Source organism: Vulpes lagopus, chromosome 3, assembly GCF_018345385.1.
Source record: "Vulpes lagopus strain Blue_001 chromosome 3, ASM1834538v1, whole genome shotgun sequence".
Classification (NCBI taxonomy): domain Eukaryota; kingdom Metazoa; phylum Chordata; class Mammalia; order Carnivora; family Canidae; genus Vulpes; species Vulpes lagopus.
This window is the reverse complement of record NC_054826.1, coordinates 12,482,661-12,500,231: the sequence shown is the minus strand read 5'-3', so window position 1 is coordinate 12,500,231 and position 17,571 is coordinate 12,482,661. Positions and strand designations below refer to the sequence as shown.

Sequence of the window (17,571 nt, the reverse complement as noted above, 5' to 3'; positions counted from 1 at the left end):
AATAAAAAGTATGGAAGTCCTTTTTTTTTTCTCTTAAGCAAATTATAGTTTAAGAACAAATGATAGATTCTAAAATAGTTTCTGTTGTTACTAAAGTATTAAGCTATTAATATTGCTAGAGCTACCTTTTTAGTCCTGAGTGTACTAGAGCATACTAGATGCTTTTTGTACCAAAACAAGTCAATTTAACATTTAAAGGGAGAGGCAACTCTGTATTGCAAATTGAAATGTCATTATAATTGAGTGAAATAGCCCTCGTGGAGCAATAAAGAACATAGGAAGCCAGTGTTTTAAACCTTTCTGAAACCTTCAGCTTAAGTTGCTGTCAAATGTTATTACTGTATTACTTAAGATAGTTTAAAAAAAGAATCAATAGTTTTGAAAAATGTGACCTGGATGATGTTCATATCTGAGGATTTGATTTTTTATATTTATTTTTATAGAGATATGTGATGATTTTATGTGTGTGAGTTTTCTCCTGATGGGAAAGTTATCTACAGATGTTCCATGTCCCCATTTTGTCCTACACACATAAATGAGTGTGCATCTTGATTTATATCTGTAGCAGATGGCATGTATTTTAAGTCTTTTTCTCGAATCTTAAAATATCTTTGTTCTGGCCTTTATCTTTTGTTGGCAATTTCAGCAACCTCTTTACTTTTTTCCTCCCTCCAATCTTGCCTTAAACTGGTCCTCCTGCCCCCTTCTCCCATATTACCTGCATCCCCACCCCCAATCCATTCTGTATTCTTCCTTTCCTAAATTATATGCAGTTATGAACTGTGTTCTTAATTGCATCAATTTTTGTTTAGATTCATTTCTCTCTTTAAATTCCTTTTGTTTCACTTGTCTCCTTAAGCAAGCTTATCTTATATTTCCAGTAGCTAGTGCAGTGCTGGCAAGTGCAGCATTTAATAAATATTTGTTAAAGGAATGAAATGAATAAGTGACTAAATGAAAAAGCAGAGTCTGAACATGATCTTACGAACAGGATGGCTGAGATTCAGAATTTGTTTTAGTGTGTCTTTTATGAAACTGAGCAGTGCTTAGTAATATATGGTTGTTCCATTTCAGAATTTTTTTTTTAAAGATTTTATTTATTTATGCATGAGAGACAGAGAGAGAGAGAGAGGCAGAGACACATTCAGAGGGAGAAGCAGACTCCATGCAGGGAGCCTGACATGGGACTCGATCCCGGGACTACAGGATCACGCCCAGGGCTGAAGGCGGCGCTAAACCGCTGAGCCACCGGGGCTGCCCCATTTCAGCATTTTCAAGTGCACACACTAGGACATTCTAACGCATTTGACATCTCCCTACCAGTAAACTGTCTGTTAGGTGTGGCGTGTGGGACATACTGGTGAACCATTGAACTTTCTTTTGAGTAATGTTATCATGGAAGTCTAATCAGCCACAGGCAGCCAGACACAAACCTGTAGGCCCAGAAAGTCAGATTGATTGAATCCATGTAGCAGGGGAGGTGTGAGTCCTTTCTGAGGCCTGGGCTGGTGCTGGCAGAGTCTAAGGAGGAGCCGGGGAAGCAAGGATCAGTTCTTGGTTGCCTGCCTTTTTTGAGGCTGGATTACAAGAAGCCAGGGATTAATTTGGAATTGGGTGATTCAGGAGCCAAAAGCAGGTTAGCAAAAGTGTCCCCAGTAATTTTACTTAGAGGATAAGACATAGCAAAGCAGGTCAGAGGGCAACACTGGCAGGAAAGCAGTAGTCCCTCAAAGAGGGTGTCTGTTCTGACATTTTACAGATGCTGTAAGATGGTGAGGGAAACATAGTTTCCTGCTAACTTGCAGCAGGCTTTATCTGTTGTCGTCCCTCCAGCCTGTTAACAGCAGGGCTGTTTTTCCCTTCTTAGCCTGGTCTGCTGTTCATTTACTCTTTCAGCCCATACTGTTTTCCCTGGGTCCGTGTTTTCATCTTTGTGTGACCCTTCGTGGTTTCCCAAGACCCTCAGATCCGTTGTTGCAATTTGATCATCTCAATGGGCCTCTTGGAATGATAGGGAGAGATTCCTATATGATCTTTCATTTTCTCCCACTCTCTCCCCACCCTGTTTTGGCCTTTACATATCTGTCCCGGTAGCTCCGACCCTGGCCTTTCTCTGGAGCTCCAGAAAATGGAGTGTCTTTTCAAATTGCCCCTGGGCAGCTTCACACGGGTATTCCACAGACACCTCATTTCAACATTTTTAGCATTTGAACTCATCACTTTAACATCAAAACATACTTCACCTCCCTTACTTTTATCATCTAAACCCAAAACCTTAGGATTTTCTTTTGTCCTGAGGCTTTTTTCTTCCCCTTTCCATTCAGTTGGCAACTCCTATCAGTTCTGTCCCTAGTATCCCTTGAATCAGTTCACTGTTGGCCGTCCAATTGCTTGAGTGTTTGCCCTTCTCATCTCTCACATGAAATGTTGAACTGGTTGTGATACCCCACTACTCTAGTTCCTCATTTGTACTACATTTAGTGTTGTCTTCTTTTTAATGCATGGATTTGATTCTGGTCTTTCCTGCTTAAGGTCTTTGATTTTTTTTACTATCTGCCAAAATCTGTATTATACAACAGAGCATTTAATAGTTTTCATAATCTGACTCTCATCTATTTTTTGTCTCCCAGCTTCTCACTCCCCCTTTGTGCCATTCTAGGAATTCCTTTTTTTAATTAAAAAAATTTTAAGGCGTGATTTTGTTAGAGCAGCTTTAGGTTTAACAGACTGAGAGTAAAAATTTCCCATATACCCCTTGCTCGTACACATTCATAGCCCCTCCCATTTTACCAACATCACCCATCAGGGTGGTACATTTATTACAATTGATGAACCTACATTGGAAGATCATGACCAAAGTCTGGTTTACCTTGTATGATCTGTGGGTTTGGACAAATGTATGTTGGCCATGTTTCCATTATAATATAGAGTGCATTTTCACTGCCTTGAAATCCTCTGTGTTTTTCCTATTAGGAGTTAGTTAACTTTTTGTGCCTTTGTTCCTTGAGACATACCATTTGTGCATGTATGGTATCAAAAGCATTTTGATTCTCTCCCCCTGTTGATGTGCCAAATTCTTCATGTTCTTCAGGATATATCTGAAGAATTACCTCTTCTTTGAAGCTTTATCTAACACCCCCCAAGCAGAGTTTTCTTTACATTTAGTATGTATCACTATTATAGAACCTCTCTCACTCAGTTCATTAAATTACACTTACTTACTTTCATTTTTCCCTACTGTGCTCCTGTGAAGATAGTAATGGTATCTCATTATTCTTTGTAAGCTAATACGTAGTAGATATTCAATAAAAATATGTTGCTAAACAAGTGTTGGCAAAGATGAGAAAAGGAACGCTTATGGACTATTTCTGGGAATGCAAACTGATTCAGCCAGTGTGAAAAGCAGTACGGAGTTTCCTCAAAAAAGTTGAAAATAGAGCTACCCTATGATCCAGTAATCACACTATTGGATATTTACCCTCAAAATACAAAAGCACTAATTCTAAAGAACACATGCATCCCGAGGTTAATTGCAGCAGTATGTATAATAGCCAAGCTATGGAAGCAGCCCAAGTGCCCATCAATAAATGAATGGATAAAGAATACATACACACACACACACACACACAGGAATATTATGCAGACATTAAAAAGAATGAAGTCTTGCCATTTACAACAATGTAGATGGAACCCGGGACATAATGCTAAGAAAAATAAGTTACAGAAAGACAAACACCATATGATCTCTCACTCATATGTGGAATTTAAGAAACAGATGAGCAAAGGAAAATAAAAGGAAAGACAAACAAAGGAATAGACTCCTAACTATAGAGTACAAACTGCAGGTTAGCAGAGGGGAGGTGGGTGGAGGGATGGGTCAAATAGGTGGTGGGGATTAAGGAGTGCACTTACTGTGATGAACGAAATAAAATAAGAAAAAGAAAGTTGCATTAATAAATATCCCAGCAGTCGAGCATTTTCCAGGACACTCTGAAGGTAGAAGTTTTCACTTGAGCTAGTAAATGCTAAAGCTGGTAGTCCAGTCTGGATTTTTTGCGGGATATTTTCTCTGGCATCAAGATACGGAAGAACCTGATGTCTGAGCAGGGCAGATGAAAGGAAATGGAGGCAGTTGAAACAAACTAGTTGTGGGGAGTTAAGCAGTTACACGTGGAAGACATCTAAGGCACAATCCCAGTGTCACTGAGTGAAAAACACAGGAGACAGGAAAAAGAGGAATCAAGTTGCTGAGAATTTTGAATTTGGGAGATGGGAGTTGGTTGGAAGAGATGGCTGTTCATTGTTACTGTTGGATACGATCAACATTAGTAGTAGCTCTTTCTGCATGCCAGAAGTGGGCTGTTTTGAGAAGGAAAAAAAAAGCATGAGAGAACGTGAAAAAGTTGCAAGAAGGAAGTGACATTCAGCATAATTCATGCTACAGAGAATTCAAGGGAAAGGTTATTGAGTTGGTTAAGAGAAGCTCTCTAAAGTGCCTTAAAAGAACAGTTTGAAAAAAAAAAAAAAAAAGAACAGTTTGATATTTAAGCTTTTTAATTTTTTTTAATACTGGCAAAAATAAAATCCCTCTAAGTGGGATGCAAGTTGCTTCAAAACACAGGATATTTTATTTCACTTTGTCATCCTGTGTGTCATAGTGATAATAAATATTCCTATATTTTGTCCCCCCTGAATTTTTAAAAATATTTTTCCCTCTTTTTAAAAATTTTTTGTTATTTGTTTGAAAAACCTAACATCAAGGCCAGAAAGTAGATTCACTCAGAGGCTCCCTAGAGTCTAAAACTGCAGGAAAGACACTTTAATCCTGAGGAAGTTCTAATTATAACTGCCCCTAGATTTAGCTCAGTGGATAAAATAAGGTACTGGGCTTCTCCATAAAATTCACTCATTTCCATATTTCAAGGAAACATTTGTAGTGACCTGCAATAAAAGTGTGGTCTTATAGATCTGAGAATTTAGGAACTAGATTTGGATGTTTTCCACCCCATCTTAAAGCAGCTCAAATGCTAATGAATGAGTGCCTAAAATAAAAGACATCTGAGATGAGTTTTAATTACAAAAGGCAGAGCTGATGCACATTTCTGGGGAATGGTAAACTAAAAAATATGATTAAAACAGCAACCTAATCCCAAGTATTAGGTTAAGCAAATGTGTAACTGAGTTTTAAAAGGTATCTTTGACTTCTGGGGGTGGAGGTGGCTCTTTTCCTCCCTAGCTTAATAGGCTAATTAGAGTCACTACAGGCAGTTTGAGTGGTGAATACACTTTAAAAAAATTAGTTTGCTAGCACTATTGAATTTGCAATAAGTGGAGTCAGCATCTGAAATAGTTCACTATTTCAAATAATGGCCTTTTATTTAGTACCCCAGAGCATGTTAAATGGCTCCCTGGAGCATTAAAGGCATCACTCTGTTTTCCAGGACCTGCGAGAAGTTTGGCTCAATTATCCTCTCCACCCACTCCAAGTAAGTGTTACCTTCCTGTCTGCAGTGAGCTTTAGAGCTGCATGTTTTCATGTCACTTTAGTTTGCCTGTTTTCCCTCCTGCATTTATAAACCTCTGATTCCTTTCAGTGACATTATGAGCTTGAGCTAAGCGTCAGGTAGAACTGGAAAACTTTGGAACAGATAGTAAAACTCATTTATTGCATCTATTCTCTGGAGTGGGGTGGGGGAAGCAATAGTCATCTTCCCTTACAAGGCAGGAGGAACTACTTCTGTGGTTGTGGTTTGGTGCCCTCTCTCCCCCAAGAAAGTGATATTAAAAGCTTACTATGTTGATCCAGTATATCTCCCTGGCTACTTTATAGAGCAAATAATGTGGAAGCAAGTGTGCGCTTAGTAAAAAAGAACAAATATTAAATTAACATTGCTAAATGGTAACCTAATTTAGATCTTGGAAATTGAAGGCTTTGACTCAGATTGCTTAAAACATACTGTAAATTAAAATTTTAGTACAATGTGATGACTTTTTACTAAAGATTTTGGTATTTAAAAGATCTATATGCGATGATACCCTTTTTCCCCAGTTGGTTTAAAAATTCTTTGTATTCTTTCCTTTTATTTCTTATTTCTGTTTTACGTGGAGACATGTATATGTATGCATGTACATATGGGTACATTATACATATATAAGAGTCACTAGTGGCTGAACTCTAATGAGAGGCTTTACAGTAATAAATGGCATTAATTCAAAGAACTTTAGAAACGTTAGTATGAAATTGTCCAAAGTTATCAAAAATGTTCACTTTAGTTACTCTTTTCGTATTTGCTCTTTGCTCTCACTTTTGCATTGAGTTGTTCAAAGCTCATTGTTATGTGGAGCACCTGCCTAGTGGTATAATAATCTCAATGTAAGCTGAATCCAGCTTTAATCCTGTTCATTTGCCAAAATAGGCTGGTCCCTAGAAGACATACAGTCATATTCCTGTAATGCAGTGGTTCTCAAAGGGCAGTCCCCATATCAGTAGCATTTGCCTCTCCTGGGAACTGACAGGAAGATTCTCAGTCCTTACTCCAGACATACTGAATCAGAAACTCTGGAATAGGGCCCGGCCATATGGATGTAACAGGTCCCTACAAGCATTCTGATGAACGGGAAAGTTTGAGAACCACTGCATTGCCAGATACACATATTCTCCACCCGCAGTTCTTCACTTTGCCTCTTCCTTGGAGAGTTAGTATAATACTTGGGATTTTGAACTATCTGTGTACAGTACTTGGCCTTGAAATTTGAAAGAAGATTGGAAAATATTATTTGAGCCTTCTTTAAATATTAGGTTTATTTGCCATTCTAAGGGATGAGAAGGAAGCTTCCGTGTTCTGTTGGCATTTCAGAAATTGCTGCCCATGGGAGAAGGAATTTTACAAAACACTATCCTAGAATTGATAATTATTCTTGTAACCAAAAACTGCACATGATTTTTATTTATTTTTCTTTTCCTGCAGCTACAAGAGCCGAATACTGATCGACAACTTATTGAGACTTCTCCAGTTTTACAGAAACTTACTGAGTTTGAAGAAGCAATTGGAGTAATTTTTACTCATGTTCGACTTCTGGCAAGAGCATTCACGTTGAGAACTGTGGGATTTAACCATCTGACCCTGTAAGTTAGAATTACCCGTGTAATCCCAATGTGACCATTTAGACAGGCAGTTCCAAACCTTTGCTGTGTGCCTTTCAAAGACATTGGGATTTCAAACATATTTCCAAGAAAGTCACATCATGAGATGGGTGAGCAGCCAGATGCTGGTGTGGATCAGGGGATAGGTTTCCAATACAGTATTTTTTGTTTCATAGGTTCCAATCCAGTATTTTTGGTTTCATTGTCATGCGTCTTATTTCTTCATAAAGTATAAGAGAAGTGTGTAAATTTTATCTGTAAAGGGACATATACTAAGTATTTTAGGCCTGTAAGGCCATGTGGTCTCTGTTGCAGTGATTTGACTCTGCTCTAGTAGCATAAAAGCAGCCACAGAGAAAATGTAAATGAATGAACATGGCTCTGTCACAATTAAACTTGCAAAAACAGACCGTGGGCTGAAATTGGCCCTCCATCCTAGCTCTAGATGAGCGATTTGGAGATGAGCTAATATAATAATTAGGAAAATAACCACAATGTTATTTCTTTGCGGTTGTTTTTTATTCAGTTCTTGGCTTCTCTCCCCTAAATTAGATATTCACAGCTCTCTTTAAAGTGTAAAGATTTGAGATTCTTGTCATAGATTTTTTTTTTTTTTTTTTTTAGTGTCCTTAAACTGGATTCCAGATTTGAATGATAGAGAGTATATTTCAATAAAGAAGTAAAGATTTAACAAAGAAAATTCTTTGACTGTTTTGCTTTGTTTTGTTGAATGAAAGTTAACTATGCAAGATTGTTATCTATACTTTATTTTTCAACTGATACTCCTTAACTTCTGACCAGGCACTATTTATCGGTTGTTTAATTCTTAGACGTTAGTCATTGTACTCTGCTTCAAAACTCAATCTACATTGACTCAGATCTCTTCTCAATTGAGGCCTTAGGGACTTGTATTTAGTCTTGTGTTTTAAAGCAAGGTGAACATGTTGCTTTTTTAAAACCATACCTTTTTAGAAATTATGCTTCTTTTTTTTAATATACAAATACTTTATTGGTCTCTTTGCATTGATGTTGTTTTTTCCAGAGGCCACAATCAGAGGATGGAATTCCTAGGTGACTCCATAATGCAGCTGGTTGCCACTGAGTACTTATTTATTCATTTCCCAGATCATCACGAAGGACACTTAACTGTGAGTTTGTGTTAAGTCATTCCCTTCAGTAAGATTGTTGTGAAATAGAGTGAAGATTAGAGGAGCCAAATATGTATTTATGTAATTGATTACTTAGTTCTTGGTGATGTTAGCATATCACATGGTTTTGTTCATTTCATTATGCAAATTGTATACAAAGCAATATGTGAGAAGAATTCTTCCTGTACTCCCTTCATTTAATGATTACCAACCCTGTGCAAGACATTGAATTGAGCTAGACTTCATGGGAAGAGCAGATACTAGTCGACACCTATCCATAAGGAGTTTAAAAACTATTAGCAGAAATGGAGAATATAAGTAAATAGCTACAAATACTGTCTCTCTCTCTCTATATATATATATACATACATACATTATATATATATTATATATATAATGTATGTATGTCATGTGTGCATGCATACATGTACACTGAAAAATAAAAGTAAGTAATGGTAACTAAATATAGGAGAGAACCATGTGGAATATTAGGAAGAGGCATAGATAAACTGCTGCACTTGTGTTGTTTAGAAAAAGATAAGATTTCTTTTAGCTCTGGATTTCCAAGAAGGCTTCTTGGATATGATGATGTCTGAGCCTTTAAAGATGAGTGGGATTTGGCCACCAGGAGTTAATGGCAGAAATTTCTATGCAAAGACATGCCACACTTTGGGCCTACTGAAACAAAGGGACAACATGAAAAACCAGAAGATAGAGAGACAGCAGGGAATCAGTTTGGCTGGATCCAGGACAGAGTTGAAAGGGGCTTAGAAAAACTAAGTTTGATTTATGAACAAAGTGAAACAGTCCCCATTTCTCTCACTTTTGTTTCATTTTATAAAATGGCATTGAGCTTTTTTATTTGTTGCATATGATTTGTACTCTGAAACTGATCAATAATATAGCTAGAATGGTGAACAAAGCATGTTTGGAAGCCAATCGTTGAGGATCTCTCAAGGCGCAGAAATAACCTTTGAGAAAACCCTCTAGAGTTGGGCATTGAGAAAGCAAATACTTTCTTGGGCCAAGAAAAATAGTAGTGTGCTCTAAGATATTTTGTTAGTGTGTAGCCTTCCTTTTTTATTATACTTGAAGCAAATAATAAGTCTTTCATACTTTGTATCTCTATGATTTATATGCATGTTTTGCTCTGAATAGAATTGGATCTTATCTCTGCAACTGTGTACCCTGGAAATAGTTTATGTGAGACACAAATATTGGAATTAAGGAGAATATGGTGATTTGACTATGTTTCGATGTAATTTTTCAGTGAAATTTCTAAGCCTAACAAAATACAGTTCTTTTAGTCACTCACTCAGTGAGTATTATAGTTCTCTCACTATGCCCCATACTATTATATAGGAAATCAGCAATACTCTTTGTTTAAATTGAATTTAAAATCAATAGTTGGATTACCATTTAAAGTTAACTACTTTTGGATGGACAAGGAAGTAGTTCCTCTCGATTAATATTAAATTTTTTAAGGACATAGAAGTATTTACCAAAAATGAACTAGTGTCTAGTATCTTGCTAGATATCTAGTATCTTTAAGGAATCAATAAATTTTTTGTCAGTATCTTCCATTGGGGAATAGACTTCACTGCTGTCAGAGTATCTGGTTGGTCTGAGGAATGGCCAAACCAAGTCAGGTGTCTTGAAATCGTAATTCATTTTTTGGCCATATAGAGGCCACTGTTGAAAATGCATGACTTAAATGCACACATTTGCCCCTAGTTTCTTGCAAAATTAATTGTGAACTCCGGGATTTTGTGGAGGTGGGATGTTATAGATCAACAAGTTTACTGCTTCCCATCATGGTCTAGATAAAGGTAAAACCAGGACTATACTAAAGACTCTAGTTTTATGTTCTTTCTAAAATTGCTTCAGTTCTATAATCTTTAGTTTTATTCAAAATGTATTTATCAGCCTTGTCTTAAAATTAGAGGATTTTTTAAGAGCTTATTAGAAAGATGGTAAGTGACAAAATTATGATATGGTTTTATTAACTATGTTCACAGGAAGCTTTGGTAGAAATCAATAGGACTGACAGATCTGCTGGTAAAATAAAGGTGATCTGTCATCAGTTGAGTACATACTTTAAAAGATATTAACTCTCATCAGTACTGGCACAATTGTCCCTCCCTTGAAACACTGTCCTTCGTTGGCTTCTGTGAGCTTCCGTTAGCTTCTGTCATTCTGTACTCTGGTTTTCTTCTCACCTCTTTAGCCACTCTTTCATAGCTTCCTTTGCAGGCTCATCATATTCTGTACAGCTGATGGAGATTCCAGCATCTGAACGGTTCCCACCTAGGCCCTTGTCTCTTGTCACAAGAGCACCTCCTAGGCAGTCTTTTCCATGTATGCACTGTCAGTTTCACTCTAGAGACAATGACATCCAAACAGATCTCTTCAGTCCCATTTCTTCCTGAACCCCACTAGGTAGCTGCCCTCTCAGCGTCTCCACATGTCCAAGAGCAAATGAACTTAGAATCTCTTCCAGTGTTCCCTGAGTAATTGAACGACAATGTCAACCATCCTGTGTTGCCTGTCAGAAACCCAGGAGTCATCTTTGATTCCTCACTCCGCCTACATCCCTATATTCTCGACCACTTGTAAGTCCTGACATTGTTACTTCTTGAGTAAACGCCTCGTCTTCATTACCTAAATCCTCTCAACCAACGTCTGTCACCCAGACTGCTGTAGCAGCTTCTGCGTCGGTAGCAAAACATTACAGGAATGTGCTTGACAAACCCCGTTAGAAGGGGTGGCATTTATTAAATTGCACAGGATACGATCTTAAGGTTGCATTTATACCAAGCATGAGGCAATGCAGCATATTCAGATTTCCCTGATACATATGCTACTGTTTGCAAAGCCGTCCTTTGTAGTTCTGTGCTCTCCCACAGTGGACATGGTCTCAGGCAGAAACCTTGCAGTTGGCCCAGGTTTCAGGCCTGTTGACCCTGTCGTAACTTCCTAACTGGTCTATCTACTCTTGCTCCATCTTTTGATGCATTTTCACAGTGTGGCTGGTGGTGTCTTTTCACAGCAGAGCTCCTATGACCATGTTCACCATTCATCTTCAGTCCGCTTTGGTTATTCCTCTCATCTCTCCAACCGCTAAATGCTGGAGCACCCCCTTTCTCAGATCTCTTCTCTTTTCTCTTGACCTCCTTTCTGTGAGTGATCTCATGGCTTTGAGTACTTCTCCACACCACTTCCTAAGGTATGTCTTCCACCTGTACTTCTCCCCTTAACTCTAGGCTCTTTGTTTATATCTTCACATACACTTGAATAGCTAGATATAAAGATATACTGGAGGGACACCTGGGTGGCTCAGTGGTTGAGCGTTTGCCTTCGGCTCAGGGTCCTGGGATTGAGTCCCACATCAGGTTCCCCACAGGGAGCCTGCTTCTCCCTCTGCCTGTGTCTCTGCCTCTATCTGTGTCTCATGAGTAAATAAATAAAATACTAAAAAAAAAAAGATAGAGTGGACTCTCTATTTGGATTTCTATTAGGCATCTCAAGCCTATATGACCAGAACAAAACTGATATTCACCCCCAAAACCTGCTTTTCTTTAGGTATTCTCCATATCAGCAAGGATCATTTCATTCTTAAAGTTGTACAGGCCAAAAACCTCGAAGTCATCCTTAATGGTCCTCTTTTCTTCATGCTATACCTGTTAGCTGCTAGCATATCCTGTTGATTTTACCTTAAATATTTGTCCAGAACATGACTACTTTTCACCACCTCCATTGTTATCAGCCTGGCCCAGGCTTTTATTATCTTTTCCTTAAATTACAGCCATAGCCTCCCAGCTGGTTCATTCCCTGCAACCAACCACCCCCCCCCCCCCCAAGCCATCAGTCTATGTTTAACACATCATCCAGAGGGACTGTTTATAAAGGGAAGTCAGATTACAACCCTCCTTTTGTGAAAAACCTTCCAAAGATTTCCTGCCTTAAGGGTAACAGTGTTGTTACCTACAAGACCCCATGACCTTTCTCCCTGTCTTTGTCTCCTAGACTCTTCACATTGGATCCTGTGCCATTCCTGTAGAACACTAAGCAAGCCTTTGCCTCAGTGCCTTTGTATATGCTGTGGCCAAATTCCTCATGTCTTTCAGGGCATGGGTTCAAATGCTATCTTATCAGTGAGGCCTTTAACTTACCCTGCTTAAATTGTGACCTCTTCCCCTTGTCCCTAGTCCCCTTCTTCCAGCTGGGAACCTCATTTCCATTTTCTCCTTAGCACATATTATGTATTTTACTTGTTTACTTTCAGTCTTCTCTTGTCAGAGTATAAATTCCTTGAGGGCAAGAGTGTTTGTTCTCTTCATTCTTGATTCCCTGGGTCCTTGGAGTTCCTGGCATATATCAGTGCTGAGCCGATAGGCTGAATGAATGATCGTCCTATCCCAGGCCAGTGCTGTTTGTTTATCCTTTGGATAGTGACTAAAGAATAAGCACGGCCCTGGCTGGTCTGAGTTGCCCATCTGCCCTCCTCCTGCTATATGCTCTTCTTTTCATTATGGGCGTCTACACTGCTCTGTTTTGTGTTCCTACAAGCCCCTTCTTGCCATCAGGCTTTGCATGTGCTGTTCTTATTCCTGTTTCCAACCCTCATCTGCCTGGTGTCTCCTACTCTTTGATTAGATGTCAGTTCTGGCTTGACTTCTGGCTACAAGGAGAACCTTTCCAGATGGCCTCCTCAGTCAAATTCCATGTTCTTTTCTTTCCTGGCACTTACTGATTTCCATTTGCTTGTCCCACTAACCTAGAAGTTCTGTGAGAGTGTGTTTTCATGTATCACTCTGTGCCCAGCCATATGGTAGGCTTGCAATACATGTTTGATAAATAAATAAAAGAAAGAGTTTTGTAGGTAGCTAAGATGTATAGAAAGGGAAATAGAAGTGGCATTGGAGGGAAGTGACATGTTGTTTTATATAAAGAAGGAGGCTGTTATTTATGAATGTCTATAGATTAAAATTAATTTAAAATATGTGGAGGATTACTTACTACAGTTGCATTTGTATGAGAGGGGTGGCAAATTATTCATTATTGTGATTAAAGAACACACAATTACATTAATTCACACCGGGAGGCATTAGTTAGCTTTGAGCCATTACTTTGTGTGCTTGTTTTACAGGGAATAGGACAGTTGAACAAATGAAATCATGGATTTGAAGTTTTGAATGCTGATGGGGAAAAACATAGTGTTGTGTGAGTTGGATATTCAAAAAGGCCTGCTTGGGAAGGAATCTCAGGCATAGATAATTGCTATAGGAGGACTGAGGTTGATTTCATAGACTGAAGTATTTGATTTTTTAGGGTAGAACCTGGCCAGTAGGGATTAGGTAAGTAGTGGGAGGGTCCCAAAGATCATTAGCTCAGACCAGGATGCCTGTCTTGTCACCCTTGCAGGTTTTAACACCTGCATATCATTCTTCTCTCTATATCATTCCTTCTTCTTAGTCTTCACTGTGTGCTACTTAGCTAAAAATAGTTGCTAATCCCATGCCTACTGTGCGTAAGGCACAGTGCCCACTGGTGTGTGCATCAGTGAGATGAATTTGCAGACATTTTTGTTTTTTTTTATAGCGGAATGATTTGGGATAATGAGAAAGCAGGGATTACAAATAAAAAGTTTGAGAACCAGTGATCTAATCCCTTCCTGTTGCCTCCCGCCAGCACTAAGCATAAATCATTTAGACAAACACAGATTTCATCTACAGGATCTCTTTGAGAGGATAGATTCCACAAGCCTCCTGTTGGAGAATTTCTCTGTCACTGACATAATTTGGTTCTTTGTATCTGACCTGCATCCCGCCTGCTAGCATTTGTGCACCTTTTCTTTAGTTATCATAGGAAATGGAGACCATCTGGCTACCACTCTTGGTGTAATAGACCTGTGTGGTACATCACTGTCACTTTTAATAGTATATTCTGCTTTCACCCCATGTTCTTATGTTAAAGCCCTTAAAATAATAAATCACAGTCTACTTACTTTACACTAGGTGGCCCTCTTCGGTTGCTCATGTCCCACTGCTGTGGCTTCCTCTTAGAATCAAAAACGAATAGAGAGGTTGAAGGAAGAATGCCAATATGTTTCTTTGTTTGTTTTAAGCCAACAAACCTTTTTCCTATTAAAATTTAAGTTTAGTCATGAGAAACTGCTGTGCAGAGATAGTAGAAAACTCCCTGGATTCTGAAAGTCAGAATTGGAGACGTGTGACACTTCTGTTGGTCCTGCCATTGCATCAGGGACTCAGCCATCTTTTTCTCAGCTTCACAGAAAGCCCTGACTACAGCTTTCTTCATTTTTTCTGGTGATTTCAAGTATAATTTTGTCTTTGGTGGGGGGAAGGGTTGAAGAAAAAGTTGAGGGGCAGCCTAGCACTTGGTAAAATGGAGGGCTTCAAGGACAATATGTAGACTGATGTCTAGAACATCTGTGGAAAATTCAGAGGAATTCCTAGAACTTTCTATAACCAAAAGAGTGAGCTCATCTGGCATAATAATGATGATGCCACTGTGGGTAAAAACAGCAGCTAACATTTCGTGTGTTTTGATCATGTGCCAGCCATCGCAGTGTAATACATTATAACCCTGTGAAGTAGGTACTGCTTTGCTCCATTTTATAGATGAGGAAACCGTACCTCAGAGAGATTTAGTAACTTACCCAGGGTCACTTAGCCAGGAAGTGGTAGGGCCACAGTTTGAACCCAGGAAGTTTGGTGCCAAATCTCTAGCCTTTCATTACCACATCTAACACAAGGCATTGTTTGCAAAAACAATCTAATAACTAACTCAAGCTCAGTTGGATACTTAATATTCATTTTCTAGAATTCTACTTAAAAAGCAGATATTTCCTCTTTGTAAAATAATAATCAATAGCATTAGCGTCTGCAGACTTTCCAACCATATGTCTTGTCCCAGTCAAATCCACTCATCAAAATGATCTTTCTAAAATCAGAATATTATATTGCAAACTGCTCCATTTGACACTTTTTAGGCTTCCTTCTCCCTTACAGGAAAGTACAGGCTTCTTTACATGACCTGCAAGACTGCCCAGAGGCCAGCCAGCCTCGTCTATATTAGCTCTCCCTGACTCTGCTCTGACCTGTCCTCCAGTCCCATCCAGTGATTACCTTGCTGTGTCATGGCCCTTTGTTTTGCCAAAGCTGTTCCCTTTTCCTGGAAAACCCTTTCCCACCATCTTACTCTATTTAAGCTGCTAGAACAAAATACCACAGACTAGGTGGCTTATGAACAATAGAAATATACCGCTCACGGTTCTGGAGGCTGGAAGTCCCAAGATCAGAGTGATAGTCTGGTTGGGTTCTGGTGAGAGCCCTCTTCCAGGTCACAGACTTCTCATTGTACTCTCCCATGGGGGAAGGTGCTAGAGATCTCTCTGAGGCCTCTTTTATAAGGCCTCAGAGATCATATATGATCCCATTTATGAGGTCTCCACTCTCAAGACCTAATCACCCCAAAGGCCCCACCCACCTCTTATGCCATCATCTGTAGGGATTAGGATTTCAGTGTAGGAATTTGGGGGGGAGGGAACAGACATTTAGACTATAGCACCTACCCCTCTGGCAGCCTCATATTTTTTTCCAGTTCTGACTCTGTTCATCAGAACCTACCTACATGAATTTTTTTTAAATGCATATGTCCAAGTTGTATCCCCAGAAATACTAATGCCTTGGTTCGTGGAAGAGGCCCAAGCACCCGTATCTCAGAAGCACTCTATGATTCTGATGTAAGAGCTAGGTCAGTGAGCCTCTGAAGTGTTTTTACTCAGGGGTCAGGTCCTTCAGGAGGCCTCTGGGGAAGGCTAGGGTAGAAGGGGGCTCCTGCATGCCCTGTGTCCTCCATGCTGTCACAGCAGCTACCGCAGAGCATCCTAAGGGCCAATTTGTGTGGCTTCCTTGGGAGATGAGCAGCAGTGGGTGTCGATCATGTTGGGGTCTTCAGCTGTCAGCACAGTGCCTAGCACAGAATTGGGCCCCACAGCTCTTACACTGAACTAGCTGAAGGTGCTTTTCTGCCTTGTGACACCACCCCCCCCCCGCCCCCATCTTGATCCCACCTGTTGGCAAACAGTGTGATTCATTCTGGAGTCCAGCAGAGGCCAAAGGTGGAAGCGGACATTTAAAGAACTGCCATTTGGACAATTATTTAGGTAAAGTGCAAGGTCTTACTTCTTTTCAATTCATCTTCTAAATTTAAATTGACTCCAAAAATATGGTTGATTTATAGCTTCCTTCTCCCACACTGAGTTTTGATTCAGGCTCAGAGTTCTGGCAAGAACTTGAAGATCATGTTCTACTGGTTACCCTGTGGCTTCATGGCCTGTCAGGGTGTATCTTAAATAAAACTGAAAGCATTTGTTTCCATCCTCACTGCTTTTTCCCTTCTCTGTCGGACAACCTTACTGGATAATAACCAAAGAAGGAGCCCTGACACCGGAAGGCAGCTGCCGGGGCCTGGTAACTGGAGATATATGGTGTTTTGTGTGCATTTGTGTGTTGTACCTCCGATTCGTTGATTTTGAAGCATGAAAACTCCATATAGGCAGCCTAAGTTAAAGCTTTATCTTCTCACCAAAGCACATATTAAGAGAGAACCCAATGGTGCTATTGCTCAGCACAACCGTATTCTCAAAATAGCCCTCCTATTCTCCCCCAGCCTCTACTTTGAGAACTGCCTCCTGCCATCTCCCCATTGGGAACACAAATGAAAAAAGATCTCTCCCTTCTAGCTCAGTTATTTTATAATTACAAGATATTAGGCTGATGGGCTCTATTGGGTTGGGTCTTCTAATAACATTATATGGTAGGCCTTTTTAATTTTGAGCTTCTCTGTGGATATTAATTTTAATGAAACATTTACTATATTGAGGAAAAAAGAGGCGAAATAGGAAGAAGGGAGCTGAGACAAAGAATAATAGTCTGTAACTCAACAGCAGGCATGGCTTATGAAGATCAAGTTGTATTTCTGCTTCATGCATCACTGTCAGACAAATTAAGAACATATTGTTTCTTATTTATCTATTGTCAAGGATGCAATCTCAGGCATTGAGAATAAATCTTGATTTTCATAAGCTCGGTTGACACTGGAGTCACAGAGCATAAAACTTGCATCTAATAAACAAAGCGCAGTGTGGAACGGCCAGGGGTAGAACACTAGCGCAGCCCACAGCTGCTTCCCACGCCTTGGCCCTGGTGTCAGGGATGGTCCTTAGCAGGAAGGGATTGTTGTAGTAGGACA

The 17,571-nt window shown here is 39.5% G+C and overlaps 1 protein-coding gene across 4 annotated transcripts in view; it reads left to right on the top strand.

Moving 5' to 3' along the window:
- Positions 1-17,571, top strand: part of DROSHA (drosha ribonuclease III) — a 119,080-nt gene that overhangs the window by 91,184 nt on the left and 10,325 nt on the right. For all 4 annotated transcript variants that reach the window (XM_041749468.1, XM_041749469.1, XM_041749467.1 and 1 more), the window contains 3 exons: positions 5,442-5,486; positions 6,969-7,126; positions 8,187-8,292. In XM_041749468.1, the coding sequence (XP_041605402.1) occupies positions 5,442-5,486; positions 6,969-7,126; positions 8,187-8,292 (309 nt within the window). The remainder of the gene's footprint in view (positions 1-5,441; positions 5,487-6,968; positions 7,127-8,186; positions 8,293-17,571) is intronic.